This window comes from Calonectris borealis, chromosome 5 (assembly GCF_964195595.1).
Source record: "Calonectris borealis chromosome 5, bCalBor7.hap1.2, whole genome shotgun sequence".
NCBI classification, from domain to species: domain Eukaryota; kingdom Metazoa; phylum Chordata; class Aves; order Procellariiformes; family Procellariidae; genus Calonectris; species Calonectris borealis.
In genome coordinates, this window is record NC_134316.1 from 20013242 (window position 1) to 20033874 (window position 20633).

Here is a 20633-nt window from a genome sequence, read left to right on the forward strand (position 1 = left end):
TCTTCTTCATCCCCTCCAGCAGATGTGCTTGTTTCTGAAAGAAAGCGGTCGTGGCTCCTGTGGGTTGTGCCAGCCCCTCTCCTTTTCTTTCAAGCCAAGTCTCATGCGGTGCTGTGAACTTGCTAGATGCTCCCACACAGCCATCCAGTGACGTTGGGGAAAATTTTTCTTTTTCATTTTTCTATTTTTTGGGGGGAGAATTTAGTGTAGATTTGCTGTCTTTAAGTTCCGAAGAAGGTCCGTAAGCACTTTGCACGTTGTACTGTGTATCCTAAAGCTGTCTATGGGGCAGAGGAATGCTTAGGAGTTGGTAGGGCTCCACAAAGATTACAAGTTTTCAAAACAAGACAAGTGTCTGGTTTTGGTCTCCCTTGTGGTTCTAGAAAATAATATCCCACTTTTGGTGTGATTTTTTGTGTGTGTGTGTTTGTTCGTCGACACATGAAACTGAGAGCCTTGCTCTACTGATAGAATTTGGAATTGAGAAAAGGGATGGTCCGGGGTTGAAAAGCAGCTAGAGGCGTTAGTGCAGCCCCCCCGCCTGTTCCAGAAAACGTGAGCTTTTACCAAAAATCTTATCATAATGCCTTGAAAGCCTGCCAGTGGAGTTCAGTCAGTAATGGTGTTTGTTTTTACGTATGCTCAAGCAGATCAAGGCTGCTCCTGAGCTATCATTTTGTATGCTTTCATCGTGGAGCCAAGGGAAAGTTGTTTTTCTGTTTGTTTGAGAACTCACACAAAACAATTCAAAATATCTGCACCCTGACCTCTGATGGGATTGAGACAAGAACTGAAATTGCACTGCTCGTAACTGCAGAATAAATGCTGAGTTTTAGTGTAGTCTTCACATCACAGATTGACTGCTTGAGTTGCTCCCTGTGTCCAGAAAGGATAATTACAGTAACTGTTGTTTTAACAGATCACAATTTCACAACACCCTTAAATGGTTTAAACTCTGATTATACTGTGGGTTTTTTTTTGTTTTGTTTTGGGTTTTTAGGGTATTTTTTTTCCCCTTAGGGGAGAAAAGATGATTAATTTCCTCTTGTAGTATAATGGCACTGATGTCATGTGGTTGAAGGATTAAGTCCTTTTATTTTTAAAACAGTTGCTAGGGTGTTTAAACCCCTCCTTTTTAGCCCTGTTTCTTGTTAGTATAACAGCAAAAGGAAAAGAAACTCACTTTCAAAAAGAATCTACTTTTCTTCAAAGTTTCCATTTAACAGTAACTGTAGCTTCTTATTTTTCCAATATGGGGTGATGGGGAAACAGCCAGATATTATTAAGTAATGTTAACTAGTAACAAGAAGGGGGGGGGGGGCGTGGAAAGAAACCAAACATTCATTCTTACTTTCCCCCCCCCCCAGAAGTCTGATTTAAATCATACAGTCGCAAAATGTTATTAATGGAGCAATAATCTCTGGCAAGCAAACTATGTTCTCTTCTGTCAGACAAAAAACCCAAACCCACTGCTTTTCCTGACAAATACTGCTAAATAAATAAGGCTATGCCATTAGATCAAATATTTGATTTTTTTTTTAATTCTTTTTTCTTTGCAGAGTATTGGAAAGGGGTCCTTGTGGTGTATAGACCCAGAATATAGACAAAATCTTATTCAGGCTTTGAAAAAGACACCCTATCACCCATATTCGCATGTGTTCAATACACCTCCCACATCTCCTCAGGCATATCAAAGGTAAGAACTAGATGCATTTTACAACTCTAAATGTTTTCATCCGGTGTTGCGTATGAATCTTGGGTAAGATGTTAAATGTAATTAAGCGATGCAGTTTGGAAACATGCTAACGAAGAAAGCCCAGGAGCGCTGGGCTTGCTCAGCGTGCGTCCGGGACGCCTTACCTGCCCGTCCCCCTGCGCGGCGGCAGGGAGTCCCTGGAGCGGAGCTTGCAGTCCTGCTCCCGCCTGAGCCACAGAGCCTTTCGGCAAAGGAACACGTGAAATTAAAATGCACGTAAGCAAACGGGCAGCTCTGAAGTGTCCGCTTACCCCCTTTGCAGTAGGTGAACACACAGTACCCTCGCTCGGAGGAGATGGGCTCGTTTTTTCCCCCTAAGCGTGCTGTGGGGCCTGTGTTGCCCGTGCAACCCTCAGGTCTCCAGGCGAGCCCCACGCCCGGGTGACTTCAACAGCCTTTGTTGTAGTTACGCGCTCCCTGCGCCGGTGCCTGCCCTCCAGGTTATGCCAAGGGGCGTGGGGGAGAGCAGTAGCCATTTTTCTGCCTTGCTTCAGTGAAAAAGGCATGGGGCAGGTTTTTTCATTTGTTTTGCGTTTGGTTTTGATCTGGCCGTTGCTTATGACTAACGTTAGCGAAGGAGGAGAGAGAATCTATGACTGACATCTGCCAAGCGGGGAAGCAAACACCGGGTTTTGACACAACTGCTTTCTCCTCGCTGGTGGTACGGCAGTTATTTTCTTCACTTTTTCCAAATGTGGCAGCGTGTCACGGCTGGGTCAGAAATGCTGGTCATGGCCAGCGCTGTACCGCACCCCATGAAATCAGGAAGGTGTCCTTAACCAGCCGTGGCGGGGGTCAGCAGCATCAGCAGGACTAAGAAGTGACTGTGATGGCTCTCGTGGGGCTTGGGGGGGGGTTTGGTTATTTTTTTTTCCGGAGCAGTTTCAGCGTTTGTGCTGAGGCGTGGCGGGAGGGGGCGGGGGCGGGGCCGGGGACGCGGGGCTGGCGCGGGAGAGGCCGCCGCCGCCCGCCCTTGCCGCCCGGTGAGCTTGATGGTCGCCATAGCAACGCGGGCGTCTCCCTGGCAACGCGTAGCCCAGACGGGTGCCGTTGCATCCCGGGGCCGCGCGGCGCTGCCTGGCGAAAGGGCCGGCCGTGGAGGCTCAGCCGCGCGCCGTTGCCGTGGTAACGGGTAATCCTGCGCAGCAACGGCAGCCGCTCCGAAAGTTTTTTGAAAATGGGGATCCTGTACCGGGTTTTGTGTTCCGCGGAGATGAGGGGACTGGCAGGCGCGGGCGTTTTTTCCCTATTCCGCAGCGCGCGGCTGCCGTGGGGTCGGGCAGCGGCGGGAGGCGGCAGGAGCTGGGGGTTTCCCGAGGCAGCGCCAGCACCAGGCGCTGTGTTCCCTGCGGAGCTCGAGAAAAATAGTTTCCGTAGTACCACCTTTAGAAGGGATCTTTTCACTTTTACTTCTCCCCTGCTCCCAGCGATCCCACCGCTACTGTGCTTTGCAGAAGGACAGAAAAATAATTTGAATAATGGCATTAAAATTGTGATTTATGTGTTTGAACAAGGCTTTTTTCCAGAGCCTCCCTTTATCATTTCTGTTGCCTTTTTAGGAGTATTTTAATTATGCCCATACAGATTTGTTCAGAGATTCTCTTATCAAGTGAAAGTGTAATGCACATCTGACATAGAAATGGAGGGATTTTGATCCCTTCTAATCCCCGCAAGCAAAAAAATCCAGCAAACACACACAGTTGAAGGCAGGAGGATCTCTGATTTTTCACTCTTGAAGTGACTGTTGACTTAATGGGTCGGGTTTGCCAGAACCGCTGTGCAGTTTGCTGGCAGACGTTGCCTGCAGGAGCTCACAGAGAGCTTTTCCAGGTTAGGCTGAAGGAAGCGATGCAGCAGCGCTGGCGTGAGCTGTCTTGCAGGGACGAGCCCATAGAGACGCCTCAGCTGGGTGCTGGGCGTCAGGGAGCCGGCCTCGGGGCGGCTGCCCTGCATCCTGCACAGCCGAGTGCCCGCTGCTCTCCCGTCCTCGCTGCGGGCTGCAAAGGGTGCCTGCGGAGCCGCAGACCTCGGGCAGAAGTCCTGCTGCCCTCTTCTGGTGGGGTGGGCGGCTAGGACCTCATAGCCTCTTCTCGTGTGTGGGAGAGGAGAGGTGTACTGGCACATGCCAAACAGCATGGGGTTTAAGAAGGCGTTTTGAAAGGCTGCCTGCTTTCCCTGATGCCCAGATGTAGCTGGGCAAATGGCAAAGCTGTGTTCTGAGCGAGGGAGAGGAAGGGTGCTATCAAAACACCCGCAAGCGAGTCCCAAAACTGAAACGGAAACTTCCTCTCCTTGGAAACCGTGGGATGTCAGAGCTGCTGCTACGCTGCTTGTGCTGCCAAGCGCTGTCGAGTCTTCCTTGTGATGACTGCATCATAAAACAAAGAGCTTGTGTGGCTGCAGGAGCAAATGCCTCGCAAATAAAGGCCCAAAGGAGGCTGGGTTTTGTATGAAGAAATTGTGGTCTCGCTGTTACTTTTAGCTGGATATCTTTCAGCAGTTCCACTGTCAAATAAAAGTTAATCTTCCATGGTCTTTTAAAATATTTATTTATTCATCTACTAATGACTGGCGAAACATCAACTCAAGGCTGGTCTGGGCCATCAGTGACTGTTGAATTAATTTAAATATGCATTGGCAGTTAATGGTGAAATCATTTTTTTGAATATATTTCTGATACATTCACAAGGAGTTGAACATTCCCTGTGCATTTGGAAAAACAGTAATCCCATACATACGTGATTGCTTTCTCATGTGTACAAAGACTTCGGTAATGGGTAGAAAATGTAAATCCACTCCGCCATCGTCGGATCTCCAGAGCAATACATCGTCATAGTAACAAATTCCAAGGGAATTTTTTCTGATGGTGAAGATAATATGTCTAGAGAAAGTCCTTGTGTGGCAGAGGTTTTGCTGTCCATCCGTCTTACATAACTGAAGCCCACAACTAAGAGAAACTATGTCACCTGATATTAATGAAATATGTCTGGAACGAGATAATTCGCCAATATTACTCCTGCCTCTAGGAACGGGATTAATCGGAGGAATTACAAGGTTTATAAGGATCAGTTGGTGAGATTCCACAGGGGCGAATTGACCTATTGCTTGTCTTCATCAGATGTTTTAAAAGAATAAGGATACACAAATGAATCACATGTTCTGTTTGGTATCTGCGTAAGCAGCTTAGGGGTGAATTGAGCACAGAGTGGAGGAATGTATTGTAAAAATATCCCAAGCAAGATGAAGTTTGGATTACATTAGGTTCCATGTATAGAAGACCATAGTTTCGGGGGAAAAAACAACCTTGCAGTGTTTGTACATAAGAAGGAATTTCAGACTGCAGTTGTCTGAATTGCTACTGCAATCCAGGGTGAAGAAGATTATCTGTAAGCTTTAAGAAGAAGAAGAAGAATGTAGCAATGTGAATGATTGGATTGGATGTGTATTCTTAAAAAACCAAAACTCATGCCAAACCAAAAAAAAAAAAAAGGATTTTTATGTAGTTCTTCTAATTGAAGCATGTATTGTGTCATTTACGATGAATTTCAAGAGTGAACTAAAACTGCTACACAGCGTTATAAAGAAAAAACATTCCTTTGTGTGGAAAAATTGGTGCTTTAGTCTAATGTGTTTCTTTTTAAATATTTACAATCGTGTTGGCAATAGTAACCTTGAAATATATTTATAAACACAAACTTTGTTAAGTGACTATGTAAGTCAGTGCCCTGATACTTCATGTATATGTTTTATTTCCAGTTTTCTGACTCTAACTGAACTGTAGGTGGAATTTTCTCTTCTGTAGTGCTTTGAGGAGATCTTGAAATGGATTTTTCTTTCCTCTGAATGTGTTACATCAGGCTAGTTCTTAATTGTTTTCAGCAGTAGAAGGAGAAATACTACCAGAAAATGTAATGTAAAATAATAGAAATTATTATAGGTTTACAGATGCGTAAGAAATTTTTGAAGATTTGGGTGACCTTCCAGGAGTGTTGGCTGCTTGTGGAGCATTTTTCCACTGCTTTTCATTTTTCCAGTGTGTTTTGCTAATTGTAGTTTGTTAAACTAGTGGCAAACATCTGTCCTAAGCTGCCATATAACTGATGAAATTGGAAACGTGCCTGAGACAGAAACTGAAGAGTGGTTTCTTTCTTACATTGCCCCAGCCTGCCTGTTCATAAAGGCTTCGTTGGGTTCTTTGTTGGTTTGCTCCTTCCCATTGAAACAGCTCCCTGGGTGAGCTTGGTTGGTATGGTCTGCCTTAGGAAGGGTTGAGACGCCAGTTAGTCCTGAACTGGATTTGTGCTTGGCTTTGGACATGGAGTTCTCCCGCGCACTTCAAAGCACTTTAATCAGAAGAATACTCTGCCTCTCCTGGCGGGCATCACTGCATTTCAGCCGGGCTGCCCTTGCAGGGCTGGAACCGACAGGAAAACATGTAGCAAAAACTCAACTGCAGTGCAGTTTCGGTTGTTGGAGAGCAGAGTCGGTCTGCAGTCGGTGTACGTGGTGCCCACCGGTTGTTGGCAGAGCGGGTGCTGTGGAGCCGCCCCGCTGCACTGCTGGGCTCCCGGCTGGTGCTGCAGCCTCGGCGGCTGGGAGGGACCAGGCCCCGCAAGAAGTCGGCAGAAAACCACCGCTGCTTCGTGTGTAGAGTCACTTTCCAGAAGAGTATTTCATTAAATGTGCATGGCTTTGTGATCTGGTTTTCCTTTCCCCTTCCCTTGTTGAAGTGTACGGTACAGGGGTAGGCCAATGGATCACAGAGGGCCTGCAGGTACCTGAGTGACCAAACGTTTTATGAAACTTTACTAGTCCGGGATTTGAAAAATCTGGAGTGACTTCTGTTTTATCGGATTTAGTGTCTCTTATCACTATTTCCTTCTGCTGCTGGTGGCTTCCCTAAAAATGCTATGAGCTCCTTAAATGTTCGTCACTTCTCCAGTGTCTTGTCTTATGATACCTGTTTCTGATAAAAATGTTTTTCCTTACTCTCTGCCCCAAGGTAGAGAATATCAAGGGGACTTCGTGATTTTGAACCCCTGTGTAACTTTTGAAATTTATTAAGAGACATGATGAAAAATTCGTGAAACCTGGATTTCAGGAAAAAAGCTTTAGCCGCCAGGACCTGCCATCGCTGCAAGCCCTGTGGTAAACGGCAGGAGAGGTGGCCTGGACATGCTTACATTTGGATTTGAACTAAAAAAAAAATTGCATTTACCTATTTTGAGACTGAAAACACGCAGTCTTGCCAGTCTTAGTCCTAGCTTTCCGCTTCCATCGCACCAGTACACCTCCTTCCACCACGCCGTGAGGAGGGCGAGGGGCCGCCGTGCCTCGGGAGCTCCCCGGGCAGCGCCTGTGCAAGGCCCTTGCTGCCCCTGCGCCTCCCGGCCCCCGCGCCTCCCGGCCCCCGCGCCTCCCGCCACTGCTGCAGGAAAAGCTCCTCGAGCAGCCGCGGCCGCGTGCTGTGGGTGCACAGTTTGCATACAGCCCGCTCAGGATGGGGAGCTTCGAAGCTGTTACACGGACGCAGAACAGACAAGTGTTCCCCGCCAAGGACGGCTGTTGTAGATCGGCTGCTTAGGAAACTGCTGTTACTGGAACAACTCCTTCAAATATTTGCAGGTTTTGGCTTTACTGTCACAAGCTTCACCCTTTAGCCTTTGTTTATTGAAGCTAAACCTGCATCAAAGTCATTATGTTGTAGGTTATCATTTTGGACTATGTATAAGCACTCTTTTTATCTGTACACTTCATAAGCTGAGATCAGAAATGATATTCTGTGGCCATTTGGTGAAGCTGGTGAAGCTTTTCCCATTCACTGAAAACTTTGAAGCGCTGAAAGATACTGCAGGGTGTCTCCCTGCAAGAAGGGACTTAGAAAAGAAATTAATTGGTTGTCCTTTGCAGTCTGGAAACATGGATTTAATTCTGTATTATTGTTTTTGCTTTCAGTAGGAAATGAAGCTGACCATAGAGCAGCCTAATATTAATTTCTGTGCATGTTACAACCCCTTTATCAAGATTGATCTAGATATTTTACTTCCTGCGTAGAGTCAGAATGAGTTTTCTGTTCTTGGTGTGGTGGTAAGGCAGAGTCTTTGGGGGATTTTGTTTCACTGTTCTTGTAGTTCAGAGATCACAGAGAACACAAGTTCTTCCAAATTGTGCCCTCTGACACCATGACATGTCTTGATCTGAAAAGCATCTATACTTTGGGATTATGCTGCTTTATTTCTGTTTTCTGGCAAGTTAGAGAACATCAGTTCTGCCTGATGCCAGGTAGGAATAGCGAAGAAAAAAGAACTTTTGCTTGAGTGGATGTCTGTAATGCTATCAGTGCATAAATATTTGAGGATTTGCCAATCCAGGACTTGTTTTCTAACATATTCTTATCAGCTCTCTAGCCAGTAGACTTCTGTGATATGGGAAGTATCCCATTGAGCATAGTTTCAGAAAACAAAACAGATCAACTCTTACCTTTTGAAGGAAATTTTCTTGTATGTTATAGTATGAGGCAGGCAGAGGGGAGGGAGATAAACTGGGAAAGGTGGCAGCAGATCCTGGACAGAAAAAGAAGAACAGAAAGTCCAAGTCCTCCGTCTTTCACACAACAGTTTCATGCATCCTTTCTGCAGCACCCTTGTACTCAACAGGAATGGCTGGTGGAAATACAAATAACCCTCTAATCACGTCTTCATTCCTCTCAAAATTAGATAAATGCTTCTGAGCGTTCTCAGCTGAGATGTTTTCAATTCTTTCTCATCCATACCCCCAAAATAGTACAAATGTCTTGTTTCCCATTTGCTAAATACATAAAGATTTGGTTGAGTCTTTGTTTTGGCTGCATGTTTGCAGACCTGTGGTAAAGAACTGTAAAGCAGCATCCTTAGCCTGTCATGTTTCTCTAGATGCTGGGCAAACATCAGCTCCTTGCTTTACCTTGTTATTATTCATAGCCCCATTTGTTGATCAGTCTTCCCAGTTACTTGGCTTTTTAGGCTCTTTTTTTCCCCCCTCCTCTGTGCTGTCTATAGATAAATATAGCCTTATTCCAAAGATAGCTTGGAATGGTACCATAGATCCACTTCAGTTCATGGGAAAAGGGAAGTCTAGGGATGTCTTTTGAAAATTTTGTTTGTTTGTAAATCCCTCTCTCACTGTGGGTATTTCCCTATGAAAATTGTTACAGTAGCCTCATTGGTAGAGCTGTGAATTGCTGACTGCAGAAACTTGGAAACACATGGGTGCTGTGCTTCTGAGATGGTCTTCTGCAACTCCCCATCCCCCTTCTTCGCTGGCCCCAGGGTGTGCTCTTGTACAGTTAGGGCATGCATTGCGTGGTGCACGGGCCGTAGGGTATAGCAAAAAGCAGAGAGCATGGGGCACACCTTTGGTTACTTGGCAGTGCTCAGTCCCCCTCTCACCCTTCGTCCCATTAATAGCCATTGCATCACTGTTACAACTGCAGCAGTTGTGTGGACGGGGAAGCCTATGTAATGCAATTCAATAAGAGTTCACTGAAATTTTAGCAGATGAAAATTAGGTCTCGGGAACAAGTGTTTGTGTGATAACAGTGGCTGACATGAGCATCATGTTTGTTGATCGTACAGGATTACAGCAGTGGAAGTCATCTGACTTATGCATTTGAAAACGTAGACTCATGAAGCTTGGGAAACCAGAAATAGTATCATGATGTCTCACATCTTACTGCTCTTGGATTCAGAAAAGGTTTTTTTATTTCCAGAACTGAAGTTAAATTTTAAAATTTATTTTAGATTTTTTTTTCTTTTAGATTTTCATGACTTCTCTGTTAGTTATTGGACTTCTTGCCTTTGGTTCCTTTAGTAAGAAAGATTTACAGGGAAGATCACCTTATTTGCAGTTCTGTTGTAAGCGTGACATTCTTAGAACAGTTTCTAATGTCATGTTAATAGTAATAAACTTTCTGTAAGTAAAAAAATGTTATGATAATTTCAGAATCTTTCAAACAGTAGGGAGAGGGTGGCTTTTCTGTAATGGTTACTCTTGTAACCATCAGTTAAACTGATTCTGTAGTTTAACTCTTCATTGTTTATTTAATATTCATTTAGACTCAAAGTAAGGTGCATTCACTATTTCCAAGAATTGCAGCTCTTTCTTAAACAAAAACCTGCATGGACCTTTCATCCTTTTACCTAACATTTGAATGTATATTGGGGAATAGAGAACATGTTTAAAGCGTGATGGAGCTGTTGTAGTTTATGTGAAACTCCCAATATTTGTGTAACCAATTTGTTCCATATGTAATATCCTTCTAAGAATGTCAGTTCTGCCCATGGGTTCAATGGCCTTGGCTAAGGAAAGATGCTAAGCAGACTTGATTGGCAGCCTCTCATCGTGCTGGGACAGTCCACTTGCATCCAAGAGCTGGAGGAACTGGCTGCAAGTGGCCCGGCTTCTCCCCAGGTCATAACAGAAGGTGACAACTGTGCCATAAAAAAACTGTTTTTTCATAGAGAAATGTCCTCAGAGATGAGCATGGCCAGTGAGAATCAATTCCTCTTTTCTCTGCACAACGTTAGTGAGAAGCAGAACATAAGAGGGTCCCATTTCATTGCTGCTCATGGTGTGACTGTGGAAAATCCTGACAAGGTGGGGTCCAGGTGATCAAGGTGACTCATCTGGCCTTGGGTTACCCATCTGAGGTAAAAAACTGAACTAGACGATGGACCCTCAGCCTTGGTTCTGGGCCAGGTGGCAGCGAATTGGGAGATCTTGAGCTTCAGGGGAAGGTGGACTGACCTTCAGACCTTGCAGACCAAGTGTTTGTCCTGAACAAAATCCTCTCTGTCTTCCTTATCTCCCAGTCATAGGGGCACCTGTGTACTAAGTGAGGCTTGTCGCAATAGTTTCCAATTATTTTATATATATAGTTAAAAGAAAAGTGCAGTGGCATTTCATACCCGTGTTAGGTGCCTGCATAATCCCTGCCTGTGTATCTAACCCAGCGTTTCTCAAAGTATCAATCAGTCTTTCTGCAAATGATTTTTTTAAAAAGCACGAGTGTCCTAAATCTGTAGAGCTTTTCCACCATCATATTGCAGTGCCAGTGGCCCTAAATCTTAAAGTGAAATGCAGTTCCCCTTGGAAGCTATTTCTTTAGTAAATATTTATTCTCAGATAAAAAGCTCAAAACAAGCTTCAATGGGTTAGTCTTTCTGAATCTTTATTAGCCAACACACTTTTTCTGGGATATGTATGGTGTCCCAGCATATAGATATGTGTATATACAGTATACTGAAAGTATAGTATCTATATATAGTTTGGTGTGTTTTCTGGAGAAGGCAGGTTTTTTAATTCGTTTGAAGAAAGTAAGTTTTGGGATAATTTTGTTTGTTAATATTTGAATGCTTGAATCGTGAATTTTTTTCATCATTGCCCATTATGACTTCACTTCTGATGTCATAAAACCTCAGCTCAAGGGCTGGAGTTGCCACATGGAGGTCATGATTAGCGACCATGTTTTTTGTGGCTTTTCTAACTTTCTTCATCACCATGATACCGGGATTTCTGTTGTTTCCATTTTTTAACATGTGTGAATCCGTCCTCTGATTGTATGATCCTACCATTGTATGATCCTCCCATTTTGATGGAACTGGGTTTTGTGCGAATAAAACTATTTTGCTAAAGTTGTTTCCTTTCACAGGAACTTCCATGGCTCAGAGGAATAGAAGCTGAAAGGGCTTAAACAGTGTTAAAATGTCTCATTCTGAAGTTTTAGAACAAAAAGCGTGGAGTCGTTTTCCATACTGAAACTTTTTTACACTTGAGGTTTGAATTTTGACTTGGCTAAATCGAGCTGCTTGTTTCATCAGAATGAAGTACGTATCTAAAAAACTGTTTTTTGGAGGAGGTGAGGGATCTTTAGTAGGGAAATTTCCGTCCTCAGCAGAGCCGTGTTTGACTGGGAAGAGACTGCCTTCCCCACACGTTCACCTCTTTGTCCCAAAGTAAAAAGACAGGAGGCGAGAGCTACGGCTCTTTGCTTGTCCAATGTGTTTTATGCTGCAGTGGCTTGATAAAATGTTCCTTCCCCTTTCCCCTTGCAAAACAGAAGCGCTTCTTGGGTTTTTTTTTTTTTTTTCAATAAAGCCACGATGAAACTCTGAAGGCTATATTTGATTATTTGTACTGTATTTTTTCACAGATGTTTTGACTTAATTTTGGGAACCCCGCAGTTGTTTAAAGAAAATCTGTCAAGCAATTTTGGTACATCTAAACATAAATGAGAATTAAGAGGCGTTTTAGATAGATTTCGAGAAACTCTCTTGTTGGCTTTCTTTCCGTTCCAGGTGGCCCTGAAGGCAGTGTGAGTGTGTGTGGTGCTCGTCAGTGGCATTTGTTCTATTTCTAAATTATAAAACTGTTTGTAAAATGCAGCATTTGCCTTTTTTTTTTTTGCTACTGGTTAAAAAAAGGGAGAGGTAGGTTTAGACAGTGTGTGAATTAGTTAGTGGAATTTGCTACCACAGGAAAATGCTGAGGCTAAGGATTACGCAACAGTCCCCCAAAAGGTGGAGTTTTGTTTAACTACCATGTCCAGAGCTAATACAAATGCATCTGGAAGAGAATACTAGACTTCGTGGGATTTTTAATTTTAAATCAGTCTTGCCCACATTTCGAGTCCGCATGGGTTGTAATAGCAAGCAGAGATTTACCGTGCTATGCTGCTCTTCCACTTTCTGTGAAACTTCCATCTCTGGTCTTCGGTCATGGAAACCCTTGACCAAAGAGGCTGTTGGTTTCATCCAGTTTGGTGGTGTTGATGTTGTTACACTTTTTGATAAGATTCCCCGTTTTGAGTCTGAGGCTTTTTTTCCCTATGACGGTATGTTGTTCTGGTGATAAATGTGCAAACCTTTGGGGTTTCAGTGCACAGGTATATGTAAATACAGTGTACTTTTTGTGTCAAAAGGCAGCCTGGCTGCCAGGGAAGCTGCTCTCTCTTGTGCTTAGAAACAAAACGTACTGTTCTAGTGCAGGCGACCTATTTCCATTACAAAAGAGTAAATACTCACAGCAACAGTGATAGGAGAATTGCTTGACACAACTGGTCTGAAGTGGGTTTGTGTAAGCCGTTTGACTAGCAAACACATTAGAGAAGTTAATTTTGTTGATGAGTAACTTGCGGATACCAGAAGAGGAGCATTGGTAAGGTGCAGCCTGGCTCTGCTGCTCAGGGTGAAGTTGGCTGGGTTGTCACGTACACCCGTGTATCTATTTACAAAGGAGCATGGTTTCCACCTCCGTGTTTTAAGATTGTTTTTTCCTTTGTGGAAGGGGAATGGCTGAAGAGATTGGCCATCTCAGATACGAGTGTGGATCAGAGTTTTATAAAAGATCTTTCCTTTCTTTTCATCCTGACTCATTTCTGCTTTGTTGGCAATCTCCTCCTGTTAATTGCCAGAACTCGCTCTGTGGGCTCATGCGTATGCTTCAGTTATGTATGGTAATTTTTCATTGCTCTGCTCTTCAAGCATCCAAGATTGCACAGCCAATGGGTCTTGCTAATACAAATGTAAATGTATTTCTTTCTTGGCTTGCTGCAGCATGCGTGCACTTGTTAAATTTTCTTTTCATTAGCTTGTATGACATATTTTTGGTATTAGAGTCAGTACTACATGGACTTTATTGGTGGAAGTGGAATAACTGTAGTTTACTATTCTGCCTTTTTCAAAGGTAGTAGTCGGTGTCCAACTTCATACAGCTGGTGTTTTTTTGCATTTGTTGCTTATGGCCCTGTATACCTGACTGCTGTTGCCAGTTGTTCTCTGTACTGCAGTTTTTGACCTCACTGATGGGTTCTCTATGTTGTCTGCCTGGATAATATAAATATTGCAGAGCTCTACGCCTCTCACTGCTTTTTCCTGTAACTATTTTTATCAGGATTCCATTATATATCCTTCCAAAAGAAATTCTATTCAAACAGAGGTTACAGGCTTGACGGAAAACTAAGATGCTCGGAACAGACTTTTTTTTCATGCTTTAACATCAGTGTTTAGAAGTACATAATTCTGGGGTTTAGTCTTGTGTGAGTGTGGTGGTATTTTTAAGACAGAATATGTGAAATTTGGAAAAAATAATTGCATAGTAATACAGATACTGAAGACTGAGTTATTAAAAATATAGTGATGCTTTAAAATGTCCATGCAGCATTGGGAGTTCATAACTGATGGCAGTACTAGGTTCCAGTAAAAGTATATGAAGAAGAGATGTAAATTTAGCCAATTCGGGGTTATTTGAGTGTCATTAACTTTTATGTTTAATCTGGATTAGGAGATGGAGAAAAAAATGTAAACAAAAAGGAACTGGGTTACTTTTAATTATGTAACTTTCCTGAAAAGACTTTTTTTTCCAGACAGCTGTCTGATCAATGGCAAAACTCGTAACAACTTCCCAAGTATATAAGTTCTCTATAATTGGAGTTCCTTCTCTGTGTGAAAAATTGTTCTCTCGTTAGCTGTTTTGCATATGAAAGATGAAGACAACCATTTTTCTCATGAGATTAAAAAAATAAAACAATTAATTAGAATGAAATAATTTTCTAAACTTAAGGGAATTAATAACAAACAAAGCTTCTGGAGTAGCCAGCTTTTATTTTGCTACTTGCAAGTATAATATAATGTAAAAGGAAGACTTTATACAAACACATTTATTCCATGATAGTTTAAGAGCCATAGTCAGCTATATTGCTAAAGTGATGTAGATCTTGTGGTTATTAAGTATATTTTGCCACTTTTGCCTTCAGATGTAGAAATAGACTTGCTCAGATTTGGGGGAAAAAAGAGAATGGAAATTTGTGCTGGAAGTGCTAGAACTCATCTTTTTCTGTCTCTCTGGGGATATTACCATCAAAACCCTGCTTTGAAAACAGGGGGAAAGTTGTATTGATGAGCTCTGTATTTTGTAATGATATGGAGCAAGAGCTGTAGGAGTTCAGTTTATGTTGAGTGGCACTGCCAAAAAAAAAAGTTTATTTTGCCTACTTCTGTGCCCATTTGCCCAGTTCACTACGGTGGGTATGAGATGCCCCTGAGAAGAGTGGCTAGCACTCAGTAGGTGGTACTCTCAGGCACTACAGTTAAAAACCCCACTAGCAGTTGCTGTGTGATCATAAACCCCCCAAACTAACAGAGGAAACTTTTCACAAGCTGTTTGGATTTGCTACTGAGTTTGCCCTTTGGCAAGTCTAAGACGACAAAAGCATACTTGGGCTTTAACCATACCACACCAGACAATGGCATGTGGCAGTTTCCAGACTAGTTCTCAGGCAGCTGCCTGAGGACGCTGGGAGTGGTATCTTCTGATTGCTCAGCAGAGGGTTGGTTTTGGGGTTTGGTTTGGTGTTTTTTTCCTTCTTTTTGTGTTTTCTTTGTTTTTCCTTTGCAAAGTCTTTTTAAGATGCTCTTGCTGCTCTAGGACAATAGCAAGCTGTCCTCTCAGTTGTGTTAGCGAAGACATTTGTGTAGCTGCAGTGTAAACGGGATCCTGGTGATTTGTGGTTTGTTTTTTTTTTTGAGGGATTGGGACTTGTCAAGGAGGGCTGAAGGCTTTCTTAAAGCATATCTACCATAGAAAATGTCATTGAACCATAATCTCACTGAACTAGCTGGATGCTATACTGCTGTGCTAACAAAATTGTGCTGCGTCTAGCTCTCAAAGCAGAGTTTCTCCACAGAGGAGCATGGAGACATCATCATGCTTAGTGTTGACACTAAGGTGTATTTTGGCAGGTTAGTGCTCCAAACCTGCTTTAAAGGTTTCCTGATTTGCAAACCTGTGTTCTCAAGTCACTTACATGCTATAGAAAAGTTTTCCAGTGCCAGGTAAAGCAACAGTTGGGGAAAGAGGTGCTGCACCTCAACTTCATGATTCCTCGGTCTTCACGAACTTGGTGAGAGAGGGTAATTCGCATGGCACAGTTCAGCAATCGGCTGCATCTCTCAGCCTGTGCTCTAATGCAATAGCAGTAGAGCAGCCTGGGCTGGCACAGCAGTTTGGACCGCACCAAAGTGGGCAAATGCTACCCGGGGACTCCGACTTGGGGAGAGGGGACTGATGGCAGGAACTGATCTTCACTTGCTGTCTTCTGATTTCCAGTTTTCAAACTGCAAGCTGGAAAAGGGAGGTTGCTTTGATGCTGTAAACAAGTTAACAGTATCCCTCTGTGAACGCAGGTGCTGGGTTTTCACAGGGATGTCTTTCTGGCTCTGTTGTATTGCTGTTGTGAACAGACTTTGACACTTGGATGGAAAACTTGCCATATTAATAGCATGTGAGGAGGAAACAAGTACACAGACTCTGGCTTATCTTTCCTTGGTCACTGACCAGGCGCAAATAATGAACTTATTAGACTAAATTAATCTCTTAAAGGAAATGTTTGAAATCCATCTGGTAGAGGGCTGAGAAGCAGACTCAATAAAATCCTAGAAAATTGACTGTAGGAAGGAGTTTTCTGTTGGCAGAAAGCTGAATTGGATGACCTGAGGAGAGTCCTCTGTCTGAAATTTCTGATGCAAAGGCAAACAGAAATAAGCGATGGATCCTGAGCACAAGGTTTGCAAACTGCATTTTCAAGAGATGGAGAATTTAAATGTACTTGTTTCAGCTGATGTTCTGTAACACAATTCTCTCAGCAAGGTGTTGCACCGTGGGTGGCTTTAGTGTGGTGGGGGAACCTAACATTCAGAGGATGGTAATATGTGCAGAACTAAGCATACTTATTACACATCTTAATTCAAAAGCCACTGAGACACCGCCTGATCTCAAGCTTTGGTGCAAATGAAGAAAAATTATCAGTAATTTCAGCTCTGTATGCAAGCCTCCTATCGATTTCTGTGACCGGAGGTAAATGACAAATTCTTACTGTGTGGCTATTGTGTACCCGCACCATTTCTAGAGGGTACTTGCAGTAACAGACTGTGCTTTTTTTGCCAGTGATAGTCAGATGCTGGCTGAGCGTGCCAGGGAGCATGCCTTTTTACGTAGAAACCTTTGGTGTTGCCTCTTTGCACTAGCAGTAGATTCCCTAAATCTAGTGAGACCTTGTGTCTTGCGTGCTGACTTCTGCAGCAGTCTTGGCACCCGACAGCCTGTCTCTTGTTGATGCTCCACAAGAAGACTTGATCTTTCAGGAGAGTGAGGCGAGTTGTATCTTTTTCCTTTTTTAATGCTAACATGTTCTTCATAGCATACCTGCTTGCAGATGCCTAAGGGCGTGCAGTAGTGAATGAGGATGTGGATGTAGTCGCAATTGCATTTAAACTCCAAAGCACTCCTTGGGGGTACGATGGAAGCAATGTGTACCTCATCAGACGGAGTTTCTTGTTGTCCTTCAGCTTCAAGACAGTAGAAGACACTGTACGATATCTAAGTGTCAAAACTGTATGTGGACTCCTGGTGATGCAATCCTACCAGCTTGAAAAACTTTTGAAGCTTTCGGCTTATTTTGCCTGAATCAAAGCTCAAGGTTAGCCTTAGGTTTGCTGGAAACGAATGTCCATTGGAAATAGCTTTTTTTGTGGTTTTGTTTTAATGCACTTGCTAGATTGAAGTTTCCAATTACAGAAAAACTAATTTTGCTTCCAAGTCTGGCTGGGAAATGGTCAACACTGATAGTCCCTCAGTAAGAGAAGTCATTGTTCCTTTTTGGCACTACCTGCAAATACAGTCATTAGCTGAAAAGTAGCAGGCTTTCTTAAATCTCCTCTGCTCGTTATTCTTCAGGGAATTGTGTTCTGGAATATTTCTTAAACAAAGGCTGTCCTTTCACCACATCAACTTGGTCCTGTCATGTCGACGCATTCCTCGGCGGCGGCATTGCCGCAGTGCCGGAGGTGAGGTGTGCAGGGCACTCCCTTGCTTCCTTCCTCCTTCCCGCTGCCGGCGGAGCTCCGGTAACGCCGGCACTGCCTGTGCTGCCCTGCCTGCCCGGCTGGCGGGGCTTGGCCCGGGCACGGCGCCCTGCCCGCTGCCCAGCCCTCCGCGTGCCCGGCCTGCAGATCGCCCGCAAACTTGTGGAGCTCCTTGAGCAACAGTGAAGCGATTCTTTGGCTCTGTGAAATCTTGCTGCTCATGCTGTGCAATTTAAAGACAAAATGCTTCCTGCTAATTATTAACAGTTACTCTGTAGGAACAGACTCATTATAGGGGCGCTGAACCCTGGCCCGCCATCCCTTTCAGCACCTGAACAATGTGAGAGGGAGGGGGAAGAAACAGCGAGAGAAACTGGAGTGCTCGCACCAATTAGTCCCGAGATTAGTCCTGAAAGAGGATTGCAATTTCAAGGCCAAAAAGAGTAGGGAGTGAGTAAAAGGATTTGAAATGAGATTATAGGACCTAAAAGCGCCTTTCTTTTGTTAGGGAAATAATTCAGCAGTTTTGCTCGAGCCAGTGAGACAATCCAGTTTAGTGGCTGAAGTAGGAGATGTGTGTCCTGTTGCTTTTTAAGGTTCTTTGACTAAGTTGATCCCCAGTTGCATTTGTTAGTGCTTCCTGCGAAATCAAAGTGTTTTCAACAAACAAAAACATGGAGGAAAGCTATTGCCTCATCAAAAGGCCCGTTGTTTTTCAGGAAGCTTATTTGTATTCCTTAAAAGGGAAGCCAAGGAAAGGAGGCAAATTGAACTCCCTTTTTTTCTTTGGTGGTTACTATGAGACTGGCACCAGAGTCACCCTTTCACCACCCATCCTACAGATGAGTTTCAGTGCCGTTTTTTGTTTGTTGGCCTGCTCAGAGATGCAAATCAGGCAGTTCCTACTTCAGTTAAAAGCACCGTCCCCTGTCGGTGCCATAGTGGTGTACGTTGTTGCCTTCCTCCGGGAGGGAAGCGGGCACTAAACCTTGCTGCCCTGTTGAAGAGACCATGATACGCGCCCATGTAACAGTAAGCGTGTCTGGGGCTGAAGACTGGAGCTTGCTTGGAGACAGCAGAAGAAGAGGGCTTTTCCCTCTCCTTCTCCCTCCAGAAAGAGAATTTCAAAAGGGAGAATTACAGAAGAGAATTACAGACATTGTGGATTTAATAGGAAATATTTTGGTTTAGTACCTTCACGACTGCAAGACTGCATGAAATGGTGACTCTTTTTCTGTCCTTCCCAAGAGGGAAGCTGTTGCTCTTGGGGTGGCATGGGCTCAAAAGGTGTGGAGGGATCATGAATGTATCCGTTACCAGCTTTTTTTTTCTTTCTTCCTTCTTCTTTTTCAGTGGAACTTCTCAGTGTGAAACACCTGTGTATTCAGGCTCAAAAGCCCTCTTTCAGTTCACTATGCCCACAAGTTTAGGGGAGTTTCTTGACATGGAGGAGTAGTGAGTTCTACCATGCTCTTTATTTCCCTTATTGCTGCATTTCACACGAGCCCTTGTTAAACTTGCTTTCACAGGCAAATGCTTATAGTTGTCTTCCAGTGTGGTACTGAGAGGTTAATGGGCATCATCTTGTAGGCTAGTGTAGCATGAATAATGGGCAAGATCGGGTTGCATGGGGAATATACTGTTTGAGAAAACCTCTCTTCTAATAGAGAGGACCTTTTTTCTCTGGACAAAAACATTAAATTAGGACATTCTGTGCTCTGTTCTTGGAGCTGAGCTGTTCTCTTTGGACTTGTTTATAAACACATGTTTTAATTCCCATCCAAAGCACTTGTTAAATGCTAAATTTTTGTCCATTTTGTTTTTTATTCCATTACGCTGCTCTCATATAATCTAGTGAATCTGACCTGCTGCTTTCTAGCCTTCACAATCTATTCTAGAGTCCCTCCAAGAAAAGAGGGAATAAGAGACCAAGAGACAAACCCGCCAGTAGAGTTTCCACACAAACAGGGAAAAGGGGGATTGGTGAAGAATTGCAAGCTCTCATCTTGTCCGTGGAACTTGTCTAAATGGCTTAATAAAGCTTTAGTTGTGAAGTTGTCCCGTGCTGAGATTCTAAAGGCTCTACAAAATAGCCATAAACTTTCTGAAGTAGAATAAAAACAATAATAAAACCGAAAACGGATTCAGCAAAGGGTATAATGTGGAGGAGGAGACAGTCTAGGCAGGGGTTGGCAATGAAAACAGAATGGCAAGTCCTCTTTGTAGGTCAGCAAAATGGTTTGAAAAGGGTAAAGAGTACACTGAGATGACAACAATTTCTGCTGATACCATCCAAGTCCTGCTTCACTTCAAGTCATGTTTCTCTGTGATGTGAAATTAAGTCCCAGGGATTTCTAAAAAGATGGTTGAGCGTGTTCCAGTTGAACTGAGAGCCGCAGGTGGTATTTGCTGCACCCAGAGCAGAGGCAGCTATCTGGATGGTTCAGCGCCGCAAATGGCTGGGCTTGCTGCTTTCCCATTTATGCCTATTTACTTTCAGTCCTTTGTGTGTTGGTGGGAAAATTCAGTGATGCACTGTATATGAAACTGAAAAAAGAGACTTGACTGTCAATGAAACCATTAACATGAGAATTAACTGGAATGGTTTGGCAAAGTCATTTGTTGCATTCCCCCCCCCACCCCCATGATTTGTCAGAAGTTACATTAACACGTGAAGAAAATATTTCTGCTTAATTGCAGTAAACGGATGCGCTATAAATTAATTGCCTCTTTAATGTTTAAAAGGTTATGTCCTGTTCATTTTTTGACTGATTAGTATCATTTCACTAGAATGAGCAAGCTTGAGGTCAGCTGATGTTTGAAAAGTGTAGTTTGTTACTTTCTGTGATTTGCTGCTTTAGAGGGCACAAATGCTATCTGGGGGTGTCAGGGTGTCAGTGTCTCTTTCTAAATACCAGTGAACCATAATTAATTGTTTCCTGTAATCAAACACATTGATTTTTATATTTGAGGTGATCCAA

The 20633-nt window shown here is 43.4% G+C and overlaps 1 protein-coding gene across 24 annotated transcripts in view; it reads left to right on the forward strand.

The window, feature by feature from the left end:
* FOXN3 (forkhead box N3) overlaps positions 1-20633 on the forward strand; it is a 215704-nt gene that overhangs the window by 100310 nt on the left and 94761 nt on the right. For all 24 annotated transcript variants that reach the window (XM_075151322.1, XM_075151305.1, XM_075151313.1 and 21 more), the window contains one exon: positions 1560-1696. In XM_075151322.1, the coding sequence (XP_075007423.1) occupies positions 1560-1696 (137 nt within the window). The remainder of the gene's footprint in view (positions 1-1559; positions 1697-20633) is intronic.